At 40.3% G+C, this 26,244-nt stretch overlaps 1 protein-coding gene across 1 annotated transcript in view; it reads left to right on the top strand.

Annotated features, from left to right (window-relative positions):
- spo11 (SPO11 initiator of meiotic double stranded breaks) overlaps positions 1–26,244 on the top strand; it is an 81,597-nt gene that overhangs the window by 30,496 nt on the left and 24,857 nt on the right. Inside the window, exons 4-9 of the mRNA XM_043676980.2 lie at positions 3,798–3,864; positions 6,703–6,811; positions 14,094–14,180; positions 15,926–15,962; positions 19,666–19,775; positions 25,362–25,461. Of these exons, the coding sequence (XP_043532915.1) occupies positions 3,798–3,864; positions 6,703–6,811; positions 14,094–14,180; positions 15,926–15,962; positions 19,666–19,775; positions 25,362–25,461 (510 nt within the window). The remainder of the gene's footprint in view (positions 1–3,797; positions 3,865–6,702; positions 6,812–14,093; positions 14,181–15,925; positions 15,963–19,665; positions 19,776–25,361; positions 25,462–26,244) is intronic.

The following is a 26,244-nucleotide window of genomic DNA, read 5'->3' as shown; positions in this document are numbered from 1 at the left end:
GGAAAGAACAGCGACACCTTGGGGTATATATAATCATATCGTTATATTTGTTAGTAAAAATAAAAACTGTTAAAGTGCCAACAGGATCTATGCTTTATTAATAGAAGTGTAGAGTACGAAAGTAAGAAATCTTTGCTAAACCATTTATTTAAAAAAAAGGTTTCAGTTGGGCTCACCGGGACTGATTTTAAGAGGGTTGTAAAGGTTTTAGAGAGAGTGCAAACTGGGGTTTCTACTTGTTAGAGGAGATATGGCACAAACAGGCCATTCATTTCAACTAATCCATCTCCTTAACACTGACTCACTGCCCTCCAGGTCACTGTCTCAAATCTGTTCACAAACTCATCCTACTGTTTGACTTCACATTCAGCTTATGAAGTGTCTTGCATCATATGTGCGAGTTCGTTAACCATTGTAACATCAACCAAAGTGCAGTCCTGCCTCAGCCCATTTCCAGACATGATTTGACTTATTGTTGTCACTTTGGAAGGTTGAATTTGAATTTGAATGCAGAATACAGGTTTAAAGGCGGGATTCTTGGCATTGTGGAGGAACAGAGGGGCCACATCCATAAATCCCTCAAAGTTGCCACCCAGGTTGGTAGGGTTGTTGAGAAGGCGTATGGTATGTTGGCTTTCCTTAGCAGGGGGATTGAGTTTAAGAGTCACTAGGTTATGCTGCAGCTTTATCAAGTCCTGGTTCGACCACACTTGGAATATTGTGTCCAGTTCTGTGCGCTTCATTGTAAAGAAGACGTGGAAGCTTTAGAGAGGGTGCAGAGATTTACCAGGATATTGTCTGGACTGGAGGGCATGCTTTATGAAGAAAGGTTGAGGGAGCTAGGGCTTTCTCATTGAAGCAAAGAAGGATGAGAGGCGACTTGGTAGAGGTGTACAAGATAATGAGAGGCATAGATAGAGTGGATAGCCAGAGACGTTTCTCCCAGGGCAGAAATGGCAGTCACACTGGGGCATCGTGTTAAGGTGTCAGAGGTAGGTTCTTTACACAAGGAGTGGTGGGTCCATGGAATGCACTGCCGGCAGTGGTATGAGAGTCAGATACATTAGGGACATTTAAGCGACATTTGGATAGGAACATTTAAGGTAGTACAACGAAGGGTATGTCGGTTAGTTTGATCTTAGAGTAGGATAAGACGTCGGCACAACATAGAGGGCCAAAGGGCCTGTACTGTGCTGTACTGTTCTCTGTACCAAGATACAGTAAAAGGTAATGTTTTGCATGTTAATCAGGCAAATCATACCTTACATTAGTACATCAGGATAATAGAGCAGAATGCAGAATACAGTGTGACAGCTATAGTGGAAGTGCAGAGAAAGATCAGTTCTGATATGAGAAGTCTGTTCATAAGTCTGATAACGATAAAGAAGCTGTTCTTGAAGATTTTGGTGCACGTTTCATACCTTTCTAACTTTTGCCAATGAAACAGAATATAACCGTTGTGGAAGGGGGTCCTTGATTTTCTTGGCTGCGATCCTGAGGTAGTGGCAAGTGTAGATGGAGTCATTGGAAAAAAGACTGGCTTTCATGATGGACTGGGCTGTGTTCACAACTCTCTGTAACTTCTTGTGTTCTTGGGCAGAGCAATTGCCATACCAAGCTGTGCTGCATCAGGATAGGATGCTTTCCATGGTGCATCAATTAAAAATTGTTTAGATTAATTGTGGACATGTCAAATTTTCCTCTGAGAAAGTACATGCGTTGGTGTACTTCCTTGACTGTAGCATCAATGTGGATTGACCAGGAGAGACTGTTGGTGATATTTATTCCTAGGAACTTGAAGCTTTTGACCAACTCCACCTCAGCACCATTAATACAGACAGTGGCATGTCCTCCACTCTGCTTCCTGAAGTCGATGACCAACTCCTTCATTTTGCTGACTTTGATGGAGAGATTGTTTTCTTTACACCATGCCATTAAGCTGACTTTCTCTTTCCTGTCCTCTGTCTCAACATTGTTTGAGATCTGATCCACTATGTGGTGTCATCAGCAAACTTGTAAATGGAATTAGAGCCGAACTTCTCCACATAGCTGCAAGTATACGAGGAGTGTAGTAAGGAGCTGAGTATGCAACCTTGCAGGGCAACTTGCTGAGGATTATTGTGGCGAAGGTGTTGTCACCTATCATTACTGATTGCGGTCTGTATGTCAGGAAGTTGAGGATCCACTTGCAGAGTAGGGGTAAAAGTCTTGGAGTTTGGAGATGAGTTTTATTAGAATTATGGTGTGGAAGGTTGCGGTAAAGTGAGTTGATAGGATGGCTGACTCAGATGTCCTTGTTATCCACATCCAGGGATGAGTGTAGGTCGAGGGGAATGGCATTTACCACGGACGTGTTGCGATAGTAGGTGAACTATAGTGGATCAAGGCAGCCTGGGAGGCTAGAATTGATGTATACCAGTACTAATTTTCTGAAGCATTTCATGATGGTGGATGTCAGAGTGACTGGGTAGTTAAGGCACAAACCTGATTTTTCTTTGGTACCAGGCTGATAGGTCATCTTGAAACAGGTGGGAACCTCAGATGTCTCCAAATACTCCAGCTCACTGGTCTGCACAGGATCTAAGTGCACAACCGGGCCAGTCACTTTAAGTTTTAATTGTTTCGCCACCTGTCTTCATGCTACAAACATTTGTCCAAACTTCTACAGCTCATATCACATGCTGCATGAATCCTGCTAATCTCATGTTATTGTTCCCAGCATTTTAAATCTAGCATTCTCATGTATGGTGGTTCTGTTCGCCAAGCTGGAAGTTTTTGTTGCAAACGTTTCGTCCCCTGGCTAGGCGACATCCATCAGTGCTTGGGAGCCTCCTGCGAAGCGCTTCTTTGATGTTTCCTCCGGTGTTTATAGTGGTCTGTCCCTGCCGCTTCCGGTTGTCAGTTTCAACTGTCCGCTGTAGTGGTTGGTATATTGGATCCAGGTCGATGTGTTTGTTGATGGAGTTTGTGGATGAATGCCATGCCTCTAGGAATTCCCTGGCTGTTCTCTGTCTGGCTTGCCCTATGATAGTAGTGTTGTCCCAGTCGAATTCATGTTGCTTGTTGTCTGCGTGTGTGGCTACTAAGGATAGCTGGTCGTGTCGTTTCGTGGCTAGTTGATGTTCATATATGCGGATTGTTAGCTGTCTTCCTGTTTGTCCTATATAGTGTTTTGTGCAGTCGAACAGAAGCTCGGCGAACAGAACCACAACAACGAGCACCCGAGCTACAAATCTTCGCACAAACTTTGAATTCTCATGTATATGTTGTATTTGTGTGTATATGGTTTTTTGGACTTGCCCCAACATGTACAATCCTGTCCTGCCTCCCAACTCACCAGTCTTCTGATTGTGAACTCTTGTGCATGCTTTGCTGGCATTTCTTTCAACTCTTTACCTCTCCATTGCCTCTTCGTCCTTTAACACCATTATTCTAACCTACCTCCAAGCCTTTGGTCACTTAGAATTTGTCCTTCTTTGATTTAATGTCCATATCCTTGTGATAAGTTGAGAAATGCTTTGGAATATTTTCAAAGGTGCTTATACATAAGTGTTTAATGTTCATGTGTGAAATATTAAGACAATTCAATGTTCCAGAAAAACTGTAAAAACTTGAATAAAATTGTCAAATTCTGATCCTACGTCAATGTTCGAAGTTATAATGAAGTTATCTAAGAGGCTTAGATTTGGGAATGAATGTGTGGCAATTATGACCTGTATTAGGCCATTAAAAATGCATGCAGAATGATAGTTTTCAGAAGAAACATGTCTCTGGCACTAATCACTTTTGCCTTGCAGCTCTAATACTTAAGGCTCTGGCGATGATCTACAAATTGGTGCAGAGCAATACTTACGCAACGAAAAGGTGACTAAGTTGAGATGATATTTCAAAATAGTTATAACTTGGAAGTTAGCAAAAGCATGTCTGTGTATTATTTGTACTGTATCATATATATGTCATCTTGTATTGAAAATTGATACAGTAAGATAAATAAAATTTGGCTACCAGTTATCAGCAAAAGTCAATAAACCCCTTCAGTGAAGTTGAAATCCTTTGTGCTAGCTACAATATATGTTTAAGTCAGAATGATATGACTTGGAGCCCAGATTGGACCAGAATATTGAATTGAGCAACTCTTATTGAATTTCCTCTGATTTCCACTAACTGCAGTTTAGCTAGGATGCCTTGATGTTAAAAGCAATCATTCTCACTTCACCTCTGCTCAGCTGTTTTGTTCATGTTAACATCAAAGTAATAATGAAGTCATGAACTGTGAGAGTCTTTGGTAGAATCCGGTCTGAGCATCAGTGAACACATGATTTCTTTCTATGAGCCACTTGGTTGCATTGTTGATGACACTTCACATCATTTTGCTGATGATCAATAGTACGTTGAAAGCACAATAATTGACCAGGTTGTATTTGTCATGCTTTTTGTGTACAGAGCACAGCTGGGCAATCTCCACATTTTTGGGTAGATGCCAGTATTTTAGTTTTGCTATAATAGCTTGGCTAGGGGGTGTTGCAAGTTCTGAAGCACTAGTCTTCAAGCCTATTGCTGGAATATTGTCAGAGCTCGTGGTCTTTAAAGGAAACAAAGTGAGGAACATAATAAAAATTAACGAGTCATTTATAAGGCCAGCAGACAAGTTGAAGCTTTAATCACTTCAAGCCCATAAGTATTAAAACAAACAGAAAAGATAAGTCTTAGAGATAAGCTGGACTGGGTTTTGCTAGAAGTATAATATAGATATTCTTAGAATTACAACAATGTTTATAAGCTGTATCAGGATGTATTGATTCCAGTACAAAGCTGTTGTCTCTGCTCATTCTATAATAAGTGCTTGCATCAGAAATTCAAAACTTTTGATACTGTTAGAAGGGAATAGTGTGTTATTTACCCCTGTTATGAAGATGTGGGTGTACTGTACCGTTTTGAGTGTTAAAAGCTAGCAGACCTACCTGACAGCACAAGATATAATAGCTGTGGTTCAGTAGCTAGGGTAGAAGGTTGCCTGGAAACCTCAAAACAGATTCGAATTGGGCCAATCACTTTAAATTATACCCCAAAATATACAGACTCCGGTCCAATTTGAATTTAGTATATTGGCAATCTTAAAAGCTGATGCTTTGGAGGTATAAGACCAGGAAAAATTGAACAGTTGGGAGGAGAACTGCCAAGCCAACGACATCTGCAGACTGCCCAAAGAATAGCGCTCTTAAAGGTACCTTTATTGATCAGTAACTTGTGAAGCGGAAATCCCAAAGATGAAGAAAAGTAGATTCAACATCAGGCTGGTTTTGGAAAAGTTGAATTTTGGTAAACCATAACCGGGGGTTTATTGGACTTGTATTTTAGAGGGAAGGTAAAAGATAGGGTAGAAGAAGGAGTTGTAAATAGTTGTTAGTTAATTATTCTCTGTTATACTTCAAAAAATAAAGTTGTTACTTTTACTTTAACTAGTTCTTGGCCTCTCGAATATTCACAGATTACTGCCCGGGATAAATCTTTTGTGTTGCTGTTTTAAATAAAGCTGGAGGGTTTACCCCGTGTTGAAGTACTCCATTGTTTATCTTCGTTTCTATTATTAACAAAACATTGATTTATTATTAAAACAAAAATTGCAACAGCTTATGTTTTAGTAAAAGATCACTTTGGTGAAACAAATTGTGATCTATCCAGCCAGATTCCTATTGAGAATCTCACATCTCCAGTATTTGTATCAAGTAGACATTTCTTCCTAACAGTTGGGACCACTAGATTATAAACATAATGTGAGAGATCCTATGCTCTGGTATTGGATGAGGTCCCGAAATATTAGGTGCAATATGCCCTGATGCAGCTTACAATATTGTTGCCATTCTAAGACCATCTAGTGCTGTAGTTCTAGCAAGACTCAGTCCATTTCCCAGGAAGAAAGAGAAACTATTCATTCTATTACTTTGATAGGCTGAAAGTAAGAATTTCAACTGGAACTGTCGATAACTTCGTTAATTATTATTATGCACCTGCCTTAGTTTCCTTTCAATGCTCTCCTATCTCTGCTTCAGCTTCAGTTCCTTTTTTTAATAAACTTCAACATGCTTAATCACTTATTTTTCACCGACTATATACAATACACTGGTCTGAGGTTAATAATAACTGCTTATTCTAAGACAGTTTCATGAGCTAACCCCTTTTCTTAGGAATGTTGCTCACTATATACCACCTCATGAAAAATTTCTCCTGAATAGCTCCCCATACCAATGAAAGAATATTAAAATCAAAGTCCAGAAAGTTTTCTCCCTACGCTGTCTGGGTGGTTCCCTATGAACTCTGAGTAACATCCTCTCACTTGGAATTATAACTTTTCTAACCCAATTGTTAATTTCTAATACATGGACAATTTATATATTTACCTTCGAAATCCAACAACCAAGCTCACAGTAAATGATGTCAAAATATGTATATACGCATCACAGTTTTATCACAACTAAGTATCATTTTTAAAATCTTTCCTATCACCAAAATAAAACTGATTGGTCTGTAGCTTCGGAGCTTACCATCATATATCCATTTTTGAACAAGATTAGAATATTTGAAATTCTACAGTCCTCTCAGCACCATCATGATTGACCTGAAAGCATTTCTTTGATGAAGCAGCTTATTATATCAGCTGTGCATTATCAGCTTGCATTCTCATTCTGGTGATTTTTATTTCAGAGACCTGTACTACAATGAATCACAGTTGTTTGGATCACAAATGATTCTTGATGGTATTATCAATGATATAAGCTGCATGTTAAAAGTCCCACGCAGGTCTCTTCATGTAGTAAGTACTCAGCGCATCCACTTCTGCCCCTTTAAAACTAATGATTTAAGATTGAAACAAAGAAAGCTTGGATATATCTCTAACATAGGGCGGCACGGTGGCACTGCTGCCTCACAGCACCAGAGACCTGGGTTCAATTCCCGCCTCAGGCGACTGACTGTGTGGAGTTTGCACATTCTCCCCGTGTCTGCATGGGTTTCCTCCGGGTGCTCCGGTTTCCTCCCACAGTCCAAAGATGTGCAGGTCAGGTGAATTGGCCATGCTAAATTGCCCGTAGTGTTAGGTAAGGGGTAAATGTAGGGGTATGGGTGGGTTGCGCTTCGGCGGGTCGGTGTGGACTTGTTGGGCCGAAGGGCCTGTTTCCACACTGTAAGTAATCTAATCTAATCTAATCTAATCTAATAATCCTTGTGTCAATTGTACGAATTTTGCTGAAGACTTTTTTTTTAAGATTACTTACAGTGTGGAAACGGGCCCTTTGGCACAACAAGTCCATACGACCCTCCGAAGAGCAACCCACCCAGACCCATTCCCCTACACCCAACACTACAGGCAATTCAGCATGGCCAATTCACTTAACCTGCACATTTTTGGACTGTGGGAGGAAACCGGAGCACCTGGAGGAAACCCACGCAGACACAGGGAGAATGTGCAAACTCCACAAAGACAGTAGGCAGGAATTGAACCCGGGTCTCTGGCGCTGTGAGGCAGCAGTGCTAACCACTGTGCCACCATGCTGCCCTCTATAATTGCTTATTGGCTGTCAAAAATGACTTCCATATTATGGAATAATTTCTGCTTGAAACGTTTAATTGTGTAAAGTTTAAACCTATGAAATAACTAAAAACGAAAAGAATTGAGTAGTGATTTTTAGTTTGAGTGCTGTATGTGAGATTTTCTACATAATCTGGCCGCTTTTCCACCAAATACTATCTAAATTTTATCGATGCAAGAATTGGTAAAAATTTCCCCCGAGTGTGAAATGTGTACGAAATTGGAGTGCGTAGTGCAGTCATTAACTTTTCAATTACATATGGATCTTTGTCCATAAGTGCAGTTATTAAGCAAGCATAATGTAATAGCATTCAAGGGGTACCATGATGTTCAAATAAATCCCAGGGCAGCATTAAAACTGAAATTACTAAAGCAAAGAAGTAATGGACAATACCAAATTCGTATTAGTTTTCTCCTGTCTCATGACAATGATTTGTGCCATGACGGTCAACTTTGTGTTAAGCATCACCTGCTGAGTCACAAACCTATTTTGGCATGGCAATCTCTGTCATACTTACTGCCAAGTTAAAAATCTCACAACACTAGATTATAGTTCAATAGGCTTATTTGAAAGTATAAGCTTTTGGAGTGCGGCTCCTTCAGGTAGCTAGTGGGACAGGATCAGCCTTCCTAAAGCTTGTACTTTCAAATAAACCTGATGATGTATGATTTTTAACTTTTTCCACCCCAGTCCAACACTGGCACCTCCAAATCATACTTACTGTAGAGGAAGTTAGTGGGCTGAATGTGTGCCCACTTATCTCACTTTTTTTCTGTCCTCTTTCCAACCAACAAAGCTTTTCATTCCTCCTCGCCTCTTCCACAGCAAATAGTCAGCCTCGAGGGGTCACAGCCATTGATGGTGGCCTCCTGGTTGTCAGTGCCAGTGTCTGTCATCTTCACATGTTGTTTGCTGATGTAAACAACATTTTGTGGAATTTTATTTGCTGCTGTACAGACAATATTAGTGTATAATAACACCTTCTGAAAGCAGGAGCCATTTATTGGCACACCAGTTGACACACCTGGAACTTCGCAGTGAAGCTAAGAGGGAAATTTTCTTGTAGCAGAGCTAGGAATGACCAGGATGCCTTTTGAACCAATGACCAATTCATCATATAGAAGATTTTTAGGTACGTGGCTAGAGAAAATCAACTTTTAACATTTGATAGTATTGGCATAACTGAATTCCCTGTGATCAACTGAATTGAAAAAATGTGTAACTGGAAAAAGCGCAGTAGGTCAAGCAGCATCAGAGGAACAGGAGAGTTGACGTTTCAGGCAGGACCCTTCATCACGGTCAGTCCACAGCAAAGAATATACACGTTTACTGTTCCTTCTCACTGAGGACGAATGGTCAGTCCTCAGCAAAAGATTATCAAACCAGGGACTCCATTGACCAGAAATTGAACAGGACTACCCATATATACACTGAATCTACAAGAGCATGTCAGAGGGTAGGAAGCCTCCTGACTCAAAGCTTGTCTGGCATCCACAGAGAGGGATGATTATTAAGCTTACGGATGGCCGAAGATTGGCCGTATAGTTCACAGTGAGAAAGTAGTCATTTGGTTACAAAAGGATATACACAGATTGGGCAGATCGTGTAGGTTGGAATTTAACTCTAATAAGTGCGAAGTGATGCACTTTGGAAGAAATAACGAGACAAGGGATACTAGGAAGCCCAGAGGAACAGGGGGATCTTGGAGTGTTTGTCCACAAATCATTGAAGGTGGCTGGACAGATTAATAAAGTAGTTAAGGCGGCAAATGGGACTCTTGCCTTTATCAGTCAAGGCATAGATAATGAAAAAAGAGAGGTTATAACGGAGCTGTACAGGACTTCGGTTAGGCCACAGTTGAAGTATTGTGTGCAGTTCTGGTCATTCCACTATCTGAAGGATGTAATTGCACTGGATGAGGTACAGAGATGATTCACCAGAATGTTACCTAGGATGGAGCGTTGCAGCGGTACAGAGAGGCTTGGATTGTTTACTTTGAGCAGAGAAGGTTGAGGGAAGACCTGATAGAGGTGTAGAAGATTGTGAGGAGCATGACCAGAGTGAATAGAAAGCAACTGTCCCCCTTTGGTTGAAGGGTTAATAACAAGGAGGTATAATTTTAAGTTGAAAGGCAGAAAGTTCAGAGGGGTTTGAGGAAAATATTTTCACACAGTGGGTGGAGAGGGTCTGGAATGCACTGCCTGGGAGAGTAGTTAAGGTGGATGTCTTCTAAATGTTGCAATTGCACTAGCTTCCACCAGTTCTTCTCGAAGCTCATTCCATGCATGCACCACCCTTTGTCTGGAAAAAGATTCCCCTTAGGTCCCTTTTATATCTTTCCCCTCTCACCCTAAATCTATACCCTCTAGTTCTGGACTCCCCACCCCAGGGAATAGTCCTTATCTATTTGCCCCATCCAAGCCCCTCATGATTTTTTTTAAACCTCTATAAGGTCAGCCCTTAGCCTCTGACACTCCAGGGGAAACAACCCCAGCCTATTCAGCTTCTTTCTATCCCTCAAGCCTTCCAACCCTGGCAACATCCTTGTAAATAATTTATGAACCTTCTGAAGTTTTGCAACATCCTGCTGATAGGAGGCAGACCAGAATTGCACAGTGTTCCGACAGTGGCAAAATATCCTCCCAACTCATATGCTCAGTGCTCTGACCAATAAAGGAAAGCACACTAAACGCCTCTTCACTGGACCTGCACTCGAAGGTCTCTTTGTTCAGCAACACACTCCAGTTCCTTTCCATTAAGTGTAGAAGTCCTGCCCTGATTTGTCTTTCCAAAGTGCAGCACCTCACATTCATTTAAATTAAACTCCATCTACCACTCCTCAGCAAATTGGCCCATCTGATCAAGATCCCATTGTACTCTGAGGTAACCTTCTTTGCTGTCCACTACATCTCATTCCTGTTGAAGGGCTTATGCTCAAAACATAGACTCTGTTGCTTCTTGAATGCTGCTGGATCTGCTGTACTTTTCCAATGTCACACTTTTTGACCTCCAATTTTGATCTCATCTACAAACTTACTAGTTACACCTCTTATGTTCACATCAAAATCAGTTATATAAATAATGAAAAGTAGTGGAGCTAGCACCGATCCTTGTACCACTCCACTGTTAACAGACCTCCAGTCTAAAACACAACCTTCCACCAACACCGTCTGTCTTCCTCCTTCAAGTCAGTTTGGTATCCAACCAGACAGTTCTCCCTTTATTCCATATGATCTAACCTTGCTAAACCATCTCCCATGAGGAACTTTGTTGAATGCCAAATTGAAGTCCACGTAGATCACATCTACCTCTCTGTTCTCGTCAATTGTCTTTGTTACTACTTCCAAAAACTCAATCAAGTTGATGAGACATAAAGTCATAGAGATGTACAGCATGGAAACAGACCCTTTGGTCCAACCTGTCCATGTTGACTAGATATCCCAAGCCAGTCTAGTCCCACCTGCCAGCACCTGGCCCATATCCCTCCAAACCCTTCTTATTCATATACCCATCTAAATGCCTCTTAAATGTTGCTATTGTACCAGCCTCCATCACTTCCCCTGGCAGCTCATTCCATACACGTACCACCCTCTGTGCGAAAAAGTTGCCCCTTAGGTCTCTTTTATATCTTTCCCCTCTCACCCTAAACCTATGCCCTCTAGTTCTGGACTTTCCCACCCCAGGGAAATCACTTTGCCGATTTACCCTATCCATGCCCCTCATAATTTTGTAAACCTCTATAAGGTCACCCCTCAGCCCCCGATGCTCCAGGGAAAACAGCCCCCGCCTGTTCAGCCTCTCCTTATAACTCAAATCCTCCAACCCTTATAAATCTTTTCTGAACCCTTTCAAGTTTCACAACATCCATCTGATAGGAAGGGGACCAGAATTGCACGCAATATTCCAACAGTAACCTAACCAATGTCCTGTACAACCGCAACATGACCTCCCAACTCCTGTACTCAATATTCTGACCAATAAAGGAAAGCATACCAAACGCCTCCTTCACTATCCTATCTACATGTGACTCTACTTTCAAGGAGCTATGAACCTGCACTCCAAGGTCTCTTTGTTCAACAACACTCCCTAGGACCTCACCATTAAGTGTATAAGTTCTGCTAAGATTTGCATTCCCAAAATGCAGCACCTTGCATTTATCTGAATTAAACTCCATCTGCCACTTCTCGGTCCATTGGCCCATCTGATCAAGTTCATGTTGTAATCTGAGGTAACTCTCGTCACTGTCCACTACACCTCCAATTTTAGTGTCATCTTTAAACTTACTAACTATACTTCTTATGCTCACATCCAAATAATTTATGTAAATGACAAAACGTAGAGGACCCAGCACTGATCCTTGTGGTACTCCACTGGTCACAGGCCTCCAGTCTGAAAAACAACCCTCTACCATCACTTTGTGTCTTCTACCTTTGACCCAGTTCTGTATCCAAATGGCTAGTTCTCCCTGTATTCCGTGAGATCTAACCTTGCTAATCAGTCTCCCATGGGGAACCTTGTGGAACGCCTTACCGAAGTCCATATAGATCACATCTAACGCTATTCCCTCATCAATCCTCTTTGTTACTTCCTCAAACTCAATCAAGTTTGTGAGACATGATGTCCCATGCACAAAACTATGTTGACTATCCCTAATCAGTCCTTGCCATTCCAAATACATGCAAGCCCTGTCTCTCAGGATTCCTTCCAACAACTTGCCCACCACTGAGGCCAGGCTCAATGGTCTATAGTTCCCTGCCTTGTCCTTACCACCCTTCTTAAACAGTGGCACCACGTTAGCCAACCTCCAGTCTTCTGGCACTTCACCTGTTCCTATCGATGATACAAATATCTCAACAAGGGGCACAGCAATCACATCCCTAGCTTCCCACAAAGTTCAAGGGTACACCTGATCAGGTTCTGGGGATTTATCCATCTTTGTGTTTTAAGACATCCAGCACTACTACCCCTGTAATATGGACATTTTTCAAGATGTCACCATCAATTTCCCCTACATTCTCTATCTTCCATATCCTCATCCACAGTAAACACTGATGCAAAATACCCGTTTCATATTTCCCCCGTCTCCTGCAGTTCCACACAAAAGCTGCTTTGCTGATCTTTGAAGGGTTCTATTCTCTCCCTCGTTACTCTTTTGTCCTTAACGTATTTATACATTCGCTTTGGATTCTCCTTAACTTTATTTGCCAAAGCTATCTCATGTCCCATTTTTGCCCTCATGATTTCCATCTTAAGCGTTCTCCTACTTGCTTTATACTCTTCTAAGGATTCACTTGATCTCTGCTGTCTGACATTTGCTTCCTTCTTTTTCTTAAGCAAAACCTCAATTTCTCTAGTCATCCAGCATTCCCTGCACCTAGCGGCCTTGCCTTTCACCCTAACAGGAATATACTGTCTCTGGACTCTCGATAGTCTCATTTTTGATGCCTTCCCATTTTCCAGCTGCCCCTTTACTTGCGAACATTCGCCCCCCACCCCCAATCAACATTTGAAAGTTCTTGCCTAATATTGTCAAAATTGGCTTTTCTCCAATTTAGAGCTTTAACTTTTAGATCTGGTCTATCCTTTTCCATCTCTACTTTAAAACTAATAGAACTATGGTCACTGGCCCCAAAGTGCTCCCCCACCGACATGCCAGTCACCTGCCCTGCCTTATTTCCCAAGAGTAGGTCAGGCTTTGTACCTTCTCTCCTAGGTATATCCACCTACTGAATCAGAAAATTGCCTTGTACGTACTTAACAAATTCCTGTCCATTTAAACGTTTAACACTATTGCAGTCCCAGTCTATGTTTGGAAAGTTGAAATACCTTACCATGACCACCCTATTATTCTTGGAGATAACTGAGATCGCCCAACAAATTTGTTTCTCAATTTCCTGCAAACTAGAGTGTCTATAGTACAATCCCAATTGGGTAATCATTCCTTTCTTATTTCTCAGTTCCACCCAAATAACTTCCCTAGACGTATTCCGGAGAATATCCTCGCTCAGTACAGCGTAATGTTATCCCTTATCAGAAATGCAACTCCCCCTCCTCTCTTGCTTCTTTCTATCCTTCCTGTAGCATTTGTATCCTGGAACATGAAGCTGCCAGTCCTGTCCATCTCTGTGCCACATCTTTGTAATTGTTATTATATCCCATGTTCCTGACCATGCCCCGAGTTCATCTGCCCTCCCAGTTTAATTAATAGAATACGCTGATGCAAATATATACTCCATAGCTATACTGATTACAGATGGCTTTTTGACTCAAATCATTGGATAATGAAAGTGGGAATTTCTCTAAAGGGTTTTATGATTAAAGCACATTATTTGGTGATCGTCACATTGCCTTCATGTATATTTTGGTTATCGTGTTACCTGCGGCACATGACTATTCTCCAGAAGTACTTTGTTGACTGTGAAATGCTTTGGGACAACCTGAAGTCATGGAAAATGCTGTATAAATGTAAGAATTTGTTTCAGAAAAATTATTTTTGTTTTATTATAGCTTTCTACGTCTAAAGGCTGCATTGCGGGTGATCTATGCTATACGGAGGAAGATGGCAACAGAGTGAACTGTGCTTGCAATTCTACTGTATGTACCAAGTTTATTTAAGAACCGTTCAAATTAACTAAAGATTTTATCAAAAGAAGCAAAACAAGATACAGAAAATCAACAAATAAGCATATGAACGTGTAAAAGTGATGGAAAGCAAAAACCTGCTGCCTATTCACTCTGCCTCCAAAAGCTATAATATCGGAATGTGCAATATCTGATCATTATGTAGGTCAATTAAACAATTGTTCATTATACTTGTATTGTAACAGTTCCTATGCTGCAAAAATGTGTAATGTAGTAAAATTGTTTTAATGACAATAAAGGACACCAAGTCAGGAGCCAAGAAGAAAAATTTAAATGCTGTGCTTTATGGCCTGATTATAAATGGATTTCCCTCTATCTGTTTTCTACCCAAGCTTGTTTGTAATCTTATGTTTTTTCTTCGATCATGTTAGCCCTTATAAAAATTCACATTTGTAGACTGCTTGACACTCAATACGACAAATTGTACTCAGACTGAGCTATGTTGCTGTCAATGAGATACCTTGAAGTAGCACAGAACTGCAAATACAGTGCGCATTATGTCACGTCTTACTAAATATATAATGTTACTATCAAAGTACTGTGTGACGTCATGCAAGGATACATGCAGCATGGGTGATTATTCAACACTTCCCTAATAGAATTAGGGATAAGATCTCAGGCAGGAAACCACAGAAGACCACTTGACCAAAAAGCTCAAACTCATGAAGATGCTTTTCTATCAAGTTTTTTTAGAGGTATTCAGTTGTACATAGGGAGAGTGGGACGTGTTTTCTTTTTAGAACCACTTATTAGAAATCACATGAGTTAAGCTAACCAAATAGCTGTGTATTCAGAAATGCTAAATTTACTGGAGTCACATGTCTGAGTTTATGGCTTTGATTTGAACATTGTCTAGTATTTAGTAGGGTAGACTCTGCTGAGAGAGAGAAGCTATCCAGGTCATGTTCTGTCATTCTGGGAAAACTCGTTTAAAGAGTTTAGCATGAGACCTAAACAAAGAATGTTTTCCTGAAATGCTTCTGTATATTCAATGATTCCTGAACAAAGTGTCTGCAACAGGTCCATTGACAACTGCCTATGTTCAGTGTTACCCAGCTATGATTGTTACCTCAAGCAATCTGATCATTTCCTTCTTCATTCCTTTTCCCTCGAGTACTAACAATTATTAGTCAAATTCTTCCCCCTCCCACTCCACAAAATGAATATCTACAGATAAAATAACGTTTTTTTCATTTAATTGATACGTGTATGGTATGTTTTTTAGAATGTTAAATATTTATTGTTTCACAGTTCATTATATGTTGATCAACTTTGTTGAAGAAGTTCCTTTCCCAATAGTAAATCACTTGGTCTACTTTGACTAAATTAGTTACTGAATAAAGTTACAGCATTTAAAAGGCATCTGGATGGGTATATGAATGGGAAGGGTTTAGAGGAATATGAGCCCGGTGCTGGCAAATGGGACTAGATTAATGTAGGGCATGTGGTTGGCATGGACGAGTTGGATCAAAAGGTCTGTTTCCACGCTGTACGTATCTATGACCAGGGAGCAATGGGAGCAGAGAGCAATAGTGACTGGAGAGAGGCTGTCCAACATTGGTTGTATCACTGAAAGCATAATGTTGGCCTTCAAATAGGGACATTGGAAAGATTCTAAAACATAGGAAATAATGAAATAATACAGAGGAATGATGTTTTTAAAATTAATTAATGTTTCTTTTCCTTTAATTTAACAGGCTATTCTTGTGCCATCCAATGTGGATGGGATACAAAGTATCCTTTTTATTACTAATAATCAAGATAAACTATAATATTAAGTGTTCATGGTGACAACTTGATTCATTTACTGCCTTAGCAGATGTGATTTGTCCATTGAGTTGACAAAATTATAAACTGATTATTAATTTATCAGTTTAGTATGATCGCAGGTGATTTATTACATATTGTAATATTGATGCACCTACTTTTTAAAAATAAATATGAATTCAATATTTTGCCTTTTTGTCCCATATATAAATATCTCAAATGAAATTCTTTCATGCATTGTCTCAATGTAGGCATTAACTTTAACAAGGAAGAATAGAGGTGCTGTATAACATGTAAACATAATAGTAATGAAGAGTGAAATCAGGAACAAAAGAGAAGCAGGGATGGAAAGCCAATTAAGATATAATTAAATGAAGAGAAAATAAATAGGGAAAGAGGAGATGAAGAAAAATGTGCAAAAAAGAACGATCAGTAGAAGGGCATAAATGCATAGCCTAAGGGCTATTCATATGGTATCAATAATCTAGCAAGTCCTGTCCTTGAAATCAAAGTCTCAGCAATCTTATATATCGGTATTGTAATATTCTGGACTCAACTATAATGTAGATGCTAACATATTGATTTTAATTGAATGCTATAACAGAAGATCCTTGGATGATCAGGGATTTTATGACTCCCCTCTGAGAGCTCAAAACCTAAACACCCAAAAGGAGCACCTCGCCTCGTAATCTGTTATAAAACAGAGGTGGATAAATGAAATGAAATTGTTTCAGAAAGCATAGAACAGTACAGCACACTACAGGCCCTTCTCGTTGCAACCTACAACAGCCTCCAACTATCCACAACTCCACCAACCTTCGTGTTATCAGCAAACTTACTAAGCCATCATTCCACTTCCTCACCAAAAATCACAAAGATCAGAGGTCCCAAAACCGCTCCCTGCGGAACACACTGGTCACCGAGCTCCAGGCTGAATACTTTCCTTTTACCACCATCTATGGACCAGCTAATTCTGTATCCACATGGACAGTTTCCTTATATCCCATGCCTCCTTACTTTCTGAATAAGCCTCCCATGGGGACCTTTAACAAATGCTTTGCTAAAATCCATGTATACCACATCCACTGCTCTACCTTCAATGTGTTTTGTCACATACTCAATGAATTCAGTAAGGTTTGTGAGGCATGACCAGCCCCTCTCAAAGCCATGCTGACTATCTTTAATCAAACTATGGTTTTCCAAGTAATTGTAAATCCTGTCTCTCAGAATCCTCTCCAATACTTTGCCCACCACTGATGTAAGACTGACTGGTCTGAAATTCTCAGGATTATCCCTACTCCTTTTCTTAAACAAGGGAATAACATTTGTCATCCTCCAATTATCTGGTACAACTCCAGTGGACAGTAAGGATGCAAAGATCATCATCAAAGGTGCAGCAATCACTTCCCTCCCTTCATAGTAACCTAGGGTATATCCCATCTGGCCCAAGGGATTTATCTATCCTTATGTTTTCCAAACTTTTCAGCACATCCTCCTTCCTAACATAAACCTGTTCTAGCATATCAATCTGTTTCATTCACTCTACAATAAACATGCCACAATTCATTTATCTAATTCACTATCAATGAACAACTTAACAGAACTACTAACAAACCGACTAGTTCTCCTCTAAGTAACTATTCCCTAATAAAACAAAATCCTAATGGTATGCCCTTCCAATAAAATACAAGTCAATAGAAACAAAATACAAGTCAATAGAAACAAGACAATAGAATTTAATTGTTAAAAATTACAAGTAGGAAACATCTTTCAGAATGCTCCTCATGCTCTCCGCTGATCCTCCACCAGGAGCATCTTTCTTTGTCAAATTCTGATGTCTGAAACACCTCTTCTTGGTCAAATTAGTGTGTCAAGCATATTAGCTAAGAGTGCTGTAGAGGTGTTTGGATGGTTTTTAATCAGAGAGCTTAAAGATTTCTGTGAGAGCCAGATATTTACTATTTAGATGGCAGTTCACTCTAATTTTCCAAATGCTCTAATCTTTTGTACCCATGATTATTTTCTTTACAATCAGATTGGTTCTAGATAATCAAACCCATCATATTTAAATTTAGTTGTTTTTTTAATATCTAAGGGCTTGATCTAAATTCATTGGCTAAATTTAAAAGGCCTTGGTAAGAATGCTGCTCGGCTGTTCAATACAAAATGTTTCAGTTCGGGTGCTTTCTGTGCACCAGCACTTTAAACTGTTTTCAGATATCCGTTTTAATATGATGGGTTTGATTATCTAGAACCACGTCGGAGGTAGGGAAATTATTGGAAAAGATTCTCATTAACAAGATCCATAAGCATTTGAAGCAAATAGACTGATTAGTGATAAACAGCATGGTTTTGTGTGGGGAATGTCATGCCTTACTAATTTGATCGGATTTTTTGAGGAGGTGGTGAAGATGACTGATTAGGGAAAAGCAGTTCATGTTGTCTACGTGGACTTCAGTAAGTATTTGACAAGGTCCTTCATGGCAGACTGATACAAAAGGTGAAATCACATGGTTTCAGGAATGCGCTGGCAAGGTGGATACAGAATTGGCTTAGTCATAGGAGGCAGAGGGTACGATGGAAAGATGTTTTTCGGAATGGAGGGCTGTGACTAGTAGTGCTCTCTAGGGATCAGTGCTTGGACCTGTGCTGCTTGTGATCTACATAAATGATTTGGAGGAAAACGTAGCTGGTCTAATTAGTATGTTCGCAGATGACGGAACTGCGAATAATGAGGATTGTCAGAGGATACAATAGGATTTTGATCAGTTGGTGGCATAGGCAAAAAAAAATGACAGATGGAGTTCAATCCAGACAAATGTGAGGTGATGCGTTTTGGAAGATGAAGTACAGGAAGAAATAACACATTGAATGGTAGAACCCTTAGGAGTTTTTATATGCAGAGAGACATGGGTGTGCAGGTCCACAGATCACTGAAGGTGGCAGCACAGGTAGATAACATAGTTAAAAAAATGCCTATGGCATGCTTGCCCTCATTGGAATCGGCATTGAGTATAAGGATAGACAAATTATGCTGCAGCTTTATTGAACTTTAGGCCACACTTGGAATATTGCATATAGTTCTGATCACCACACTACCAGAAGGATGTGGATGCTTTGGAGAGGGTGCGGAAAAGGTTTACCAGGATGTTGCCCGGTGTGGGCGATTTCGGCTGTAAAATAAGGTTGGATAGACTGGGTTTGTTTGCACTGGAATGCGGGAGGTTGAGGGGCTGCCTGATAAAAGTTTATAAGATTGTGAATGGCATGATTAGAGTGGAAAGTATGAGGCTTTTTCCCATGGTGGAGGGGACAATTACTAGGGGACACAGATTCAAAGTACCAGGAGGGAAGTTGAAAAGACTTTTTCACATAAAGGGTGGTGAGTGCCTGGAATGTGCTGCCAGAGGCAGTGGTGGAAGCAGACACAGTTGCAGCATTCAAGAAATATCTGGACAAATCCATGAATAGGAAGGGAATAGAGGGATACGGCTCCTGTAAGTGCAGACAGTTTTAATATGGAAGGACAAAATGTGTCAGCACAGCTTTGAAGGGCTGAAGGGCCTGTTCATGTGCTGTATTGTTCTTTGTTTTAAGATAGGAATTGTAGGATTCATTTACTAATACTGCCTAAGAATAATTTGTCTGTTAATTCACCTTAAATTTAAAGATTTAAAATCTGCTGCTAAATTTGTGCTTGTAGTTGAAAAAGATGCCACCTTCCAGAGGTTATTGGACGATGACTTTTGCACCAAATTGTTCCCATGTATTATTATAACTGTAAGTGTCCTTTATTCACAATAAATTTGGCAGTTGTTGTTTCAGCACTCTTTGATTCATGTTTTTGAGTTTTATTAAGGATGCTCATTCGCTTTTTATTTAACTGTTTGTTGAAACCATACTAAAATGTGCATTTTAATCTCTGCAGACCAGACCATTCAAAAGAAATAACAGAATTGGTTATTACAAATGAACTCTTGTTAATTGCAATTGTGAGTTACTTAAAGTGCTAAGAAAGCTTGGGAAGATTGAGAAATGACTCATCTATTTTCCTCAAATGAGTCCTTTCTGCATAAAGAAAGAGGGAGAGACAGGAGGAAATGCAGTGTATTGAATGGAAAGTAGAAGTAAGCATGGAAGGAAATTATCTTGTGCATCCTTTGCATCTCTTAACTGGGTATAGCTGTGCTAGTGTTTGGCAGGAACAGTTATCTGAGATTCCTTTTTGAATCATGTTGGTGTAACTCTATTTTGTCCTTCCTAAAATAAAGCAAAAAATGTTAAGAGGCTGCCTCAAATTCACATTTAATCAACAAAAGGTGAAATCACATGGTTTCAGGAATGCGTTGGCAAGGTGGATACAGAATTGGCTTAGTCATAGGAGGCAGAGGGTACGATGGAAAGATGTTTTTCGGAATGGAGGGCTGTGACTAGTAGTGCTGTCTAGGGATCAGTGCTTGGACCTGTGCTGTTTGTGATCTACATAAATGATTTGGAGGAAAACGTAACTGGTCTAATTAGTATGTTCGCAGATGACGGAACTGCGAATAATGAGGATTGTCAGAGGATACAAAAAAATATCTGTATGGGTGCCAAACTTAAAAATAAGTTGGTGCAGATATTATGATGGCCAGGTAGTCATTGGAGCAGTGCAGGCTGAGTTTTACATTGGGATGTTGCAGAATTCTTGACACAGCAGACTCTATGATAATTGCCCAGCACTTTGAAACTTCCAATAGGCATTCCCCTTGAATGTAGAATTGAAGTAGTCATAAATTTTTGGAAGGATGTGATTCATTTTTGTTACCCAGGGCCAAGAGTAAGTTGGAAAACTTACTCTCATTCCTGAGTAACACCACTACACACCCCAAGTCTCCCAGGTGAAATCCCCCCAGACCCATCAACAAGCTGGTCTCATGAATATGACCATTCCCTCTCCCATTAGAAGCCATTCCCCGCCTGGATCAGCTTGACTGTCCCCAACTCCAGACCTACACACACACACACTCACATTCCTCACCAACCCAGCCTGACTTGACATCCTTATTGGCCTGACCACAGTGCCAACACTTCTCTTCCCTGAGGCAACCCCAGCCTGACACAATCTGACATGACACAGCACCTCTAAACTCACATTCACTTAACTGGCATCCCATCCAAATAGCATTCAATTCATCTGGCACTCAACCCCCTCACCCAGCTGGCATCCCAGCCACCCGGCAACTTATCTTCCTGGCACTTATCTCCTGACCCACTTGGCCAATCTACTTCACTCACTTAGCACTCTAGTTCCCTGGCCAGCTGGCACACTGCTTCCTCACTCACCTGGCACCCCGCTCCCCTCATTCCATCTTAAACACAAATCCTTCACTTGCCTTATATTATCACCATTTACAGGCATTGTCAAAATGGCTGGCTGTGTTTTAGGACATGTAAATCGCAAAAACAGCACATAAAGGAGCATGGTTTAAAGATTTTCTTCACTTTTGTACTCCTGAGTACATTTGTAACAGGAGGCCTATGTTCAGAAATCCCCAGCTCACAAGTCATCTGTAGGTAAGTAGGCATTATTTAGTCAGATCAGGGTTGAAAATCGGTTTCCATCCTGTTCAGAATATCTAAGCCATTATGTGTTACCTGTATTTGAACAGGTGTTCGTGCATGTTACTGTCATGAAAATGTGAAGTTGTCTATTTTGGCAGGAAGATTGATAAAGAAGCATATTATCAAAATGGCAAGAGATTGCAGAGGATCTGGGAGTCCTTGTGTGAATTATAGAGATTGCTATGTAGATACAGCAAGTAATTGGAAAAGCAAATAGATGTTGCAGTTTATCATGCGAGGAATTGAATGCAAAAGTAAGATTGTTTTGCTTCAGCTGTACAGGGTACTGGTAGGACCACATCTAGAGTACTGTGTATAGTGTTAGTCACCTTATTTTCGAAAGGATTGGAGGCAGTTGACTAGACTAATACATGCAATGGAGATATTTTCTTTTGAAGAAAGGTTAGACAGGCTGGGATTGTATCTACTGGAGTTTAGAAGAGTGAGAGGCAATTTGATTAAAACATTACTTCTTCACATCGACCAGATTTTATTTCCTCTTATGGCAGAGGTGTCACTGTTTAGAAATCAGGGGGCAGTCCTTTAAAAGAAATAAGTGGTTAATATTACTTCTTTGTGACATTGTAAGTATTTGCCCCTCTCCCTGAAAAGGTGATGGAAGCAGATTCCTTGAATATTTTTAATGCAGAGGTGGATAGCTGCATGTTAAACAAGGGGGTGAAAGCTTATCAGGAGTTGGTATGAATATGTATTTGAAGCTCCAGTCAGATCAGACATGATCTTATTGAATGGTGGAGCAGGGCCAAGGAGTGGAATGGCCTACTGCTGCTACTGATTAATATGTTTGTAAGTCAAAATGTTATGTCTTTATAGTCTTCTATTCTTGTGTCATCACTCATTCCTTCAAGAGATTTGTGCTCTCAAATTGTTTACTACTCTCTTGTCAAAGGGCAAGATGGGGTCCATCTTGGATGATGATTCAAAGCAATCTTATTGCTTCAATTTGTTCTTTTTAACAGAAGACAATCATCCCACAGCCTGATTTCACAAGGAACCTGAGATAAACATTTGACCAAACATCAGTGCATTTATACATGTGACAGTGGGTACAAGTGGCCAGATTACAAAGGACGAGGAGCACAGTACTTGAACGAAGAGCTTGTCCTAGGCCAGAGGTCATGGCTAGAGCCATTAACAAAGTTATCTCACCTACTTTCCATTATTCCAATTCTTCTGGAGCATCAAGTATCACTGAAAATTGAGTTTCTAGTCTTGGTCACCGCTTCTTAATAGCTATCAAATTCAATGCAAATTCATTTACTTTTATCTGTGCATTGTCTGATCTATCTTGTTACAAATGCTGTATGCATTTGGATAAACAGCCTTAAGTTTTGACCATTATTACTCAGTGGCTAATTTATGCTGCATTCTTTATATATTTTCTTCCCCTTCCTGTTAAACAGGGTAGAGAGACAGACCATGCTTTTCTTCCAGAAGCAGCAGAGACCCCAAACCATGTCAGCTTAGTCAGAGGTTGCCAGTCAGGTCAATGCAGTCTCAGCTGTCCAGAGGAGTGCACTGCAATGTTGGAAGGAGGTCAATGGCCTTCAGCACTGTGTCTGCGTGGGTTTCCTCCGGGTGCTCCGGTTTCCTCCCACAGTCCAAAAATGTGCAGGTTAGGTGAATTGGCCACGCTAAATTGCCCGTAGTGTTAGGTGCAGGGATAAATGTAGGGGAACGGGTCTGGGTGGGTGCACTTCGGCGGGTCAGTGTGGACTTGTTGGGCCGAAGGGCCTGTTTCCACACTGTAAGTAATCTAATCATCAGTAAATGAGTAATTAGCACTAATGATTGAAGCTAAGTTAATGAGATGGTAATTATTGAGGTTAGATTTGTTCTGATTTTCCCAGATAGGGCATTACACCCTTCTTCTAAAAAGATTTTAAAGAGAAGCTCATTAATTACAGACCAGTACTTTGGTGGTGAGGAAACTTCTAAAATTAATCATTTGGGATAGAGTTAGTAGTCCCATGGTGTGTTATTTCAGAAAAGCCAATATAGATTTGTTAAGAGAAAATCACATCAAATTAATTTTCTGGAGTTTTCTCAAGATGTAAGAAGGGTTGATAATGCATGGACTTCCAAATGGCTTTTGATACAGTGCCACACAACAGGCTTATGAAGATCATGGTGATTCATGGAATACTGTCGGACCAATGTAAATACAAAATTGGCTGTGGAATAGGAAATAGAGAGTAGTGGTTAATGGATTTTTTTCAGGCTGGAGAGTTTGTAGTGGAATTCCTCCGGGATTAGATCCAGGGTCTCCATTTTCTTGATATATGAACAATTTAGATCTGGTGTGCAGGGGACAATTTCACAGCTCGCAGATGACACAAAACTTGTAAGAGTCATAAAATGTTAGGAGCACACAATAGACATTGGCACATTGACAGAGAGGTCACACAGGTGACGGATGAAGTGTGAGGAGATATTCTTTGATACTAAAAACATAGACTAGATTAGATTAGATTACTCACAGTGTGGAAACAGGCCTTTCGGTCCAACAAGTCCACACCGACCCACCACCCACCCAGACCCATTCCCGTACATTTATCCCTTCATCTAACACTATGGGCAATTTAGCATGGCCAATTCACCTAACCTGCACATTTTTGGATTGTGGAAGGAAACCGGAGCGCCTGGAGGAAACCCACGCAGAAACAGGGAGAATGTGCAAACTCCACACAGAGTCGCCTGAGATGGGAATTGAACCCGGTTCTCTGGCACTGTGAGGCAGCAGTACTAACCACTGTGCTGCCCACAGTACAAAATAAAGAGGTATTTTAATGAGGTATGCAGGGCGATAAAAACCCTGATGTACATGTGCATAAATCCTTAATGTTGGCAGAACAGGTAGAGAGAGATGTTAATAAAACAGAGTTTTATATGCTTTTTAATAGGGGCAAAGGCTACAAGAGAAGGGAGGTTATGCTGACCCTGTATAGGACACTGTTTAGATCTCAGAGTATTGTTTACAGTTCTGAGTGCGACATTTTAGGAAGAATGTTAAATTGATTGGAGAAAGTGCAGAAGAGGTTTACAAGAATGGTTCTGAGGATGGGAAACTTCAGTTATGAGGAATATTTGGAGAAATTGGTAAGTTTTCCTCCGAGGAGAAAGCTGTGGGGATGTTTGCTAGAAATTTGCAAAATCATGAAGTGTTTGAACAGAGTAGACAAGAAGAAACTATTCTCACATGTAAAAGATCGAAAACCAGAGGGCATGGTTTTAAATTGTTTTGCAAAAAAAGCAAATGTGAGGTGAGGAGGTAAATTGAAGCACTTGAGAGCATTTAAATATAAATGATGTGCAGGCTTATGAGGAAAAGGTGGGAGTTTGGCACAAAGTCAAAATGCTCAGAGAGCCAGTGCAGACATGATGGGTCCTCTGCATCATAACAATTCTGTGATGTAGTTTGATGATTTGGAACGTTCATTTGGTAAATTCCCAATAGTGTTTTTGTCAAGTGCACGGGAACTTATTATTGGGCTGTGTTACGTGTGAGATAGTGTTTTTTGATGCTGACATTACTAGGGCAGCATTTAATTCCTCAGCATTCAACCCGTAGCATTAATGAAAACAAAGAAAACAAAATGAGAGTTTGGTGTATCATAATCAATTCATCAGAAAGAATAATGACAAATAAATTATGTGCAAAATGTTAGCCAAATTCATCAAATGAGATGTATTTGCATGTTTTTGTGTTTTTAACATTCTATTATCACGGCTGATTTTCAGGGGAAGGGAGTACCAGATCTAAGCACCAGACTGATGGTCCGGAAACTGTGGGACATTCTGCACATCCCAGCTTTTGCCCTTGTGGATGCTGACCCACATGGTAATTATTGTCTCAGAGTAAGAAGCCAGATTTAACATAATTCAGTTAGTTATTTTTCAGAGCCTTTACTCCAGCTATCTCTCCTGCTCTCCTAAAGTCAGGGGGTTCACAGGTATAAGAGTGTGATGGGAGTCAGGGGAAGGCATTACGGGTTTGGTTGAGGGAGTGTTCGCTCAGGGCATTAATCACACATTTGGGCACAATATATCCCACAGAGTTTTGCCTAGATGCTATATCTAAAGCTTTCCAAGGATTCCTGAAAAAGTTAAATTGTGCTACACCTTAACCAGCTTGGGGATAATTTTCTGTCACATTTTTAAATTGCTACAGCCTAGATGAGAGAGAGTGAATGGATTCCTTTCAATGTCCTACTCTACAAGCCACAACAAAGTTTAGATTTTGACAAGAGGGTGATATTGCCAATTATTAGATAGTATATGACTCAGGATCAGGAACAGTGAGCCAAGTTTCTTAAATTAATAAAGAACCAATTTATTACAAAAATAACATCCTCAAGCAAAGACTATTAACAGAACTACTAAAATGTGCGAATACACTCAACTACACTTCTTGAAAAGAACAGACAAATACGCACAAAAACCACCTCCAATCCTGAGTTTTTAAAAAAAAAGAAAAATTCTGCTAAGCGTTACCTTGAAGTACTTTGGCAAAGTAACAGTGAAGTTGAGAAAACAGAACTTATTCACAGATTATCCAAAGTGCTGGTCAGCAGTCATTGCTGTTTGGCGATGAGTTTCCTCATGGATCTATTGTGATGTAATG

Source organism: Chiloscyllium plagiosum, unplaced genomic scaffold (assembly GCF_037043375.1).
Source record: "Chiloscyllium plagiosum isolate Xiang-an unplaced genomic scaffold, Cpla_swu_hap1 HiC_scaffold_15, whole genome shotgun sequence".
NCBI classification, from domain to species: Eukaryota; Metazoa; Chordata; class Chondrichthyes; order Orectolobiformes; family Hemiscylliidae; genus Chiloscyllium; species Chiloscyllium plagiosum.
This window is presented reverse-complemented; position numbering and strand designations above follow the sequence as displayed.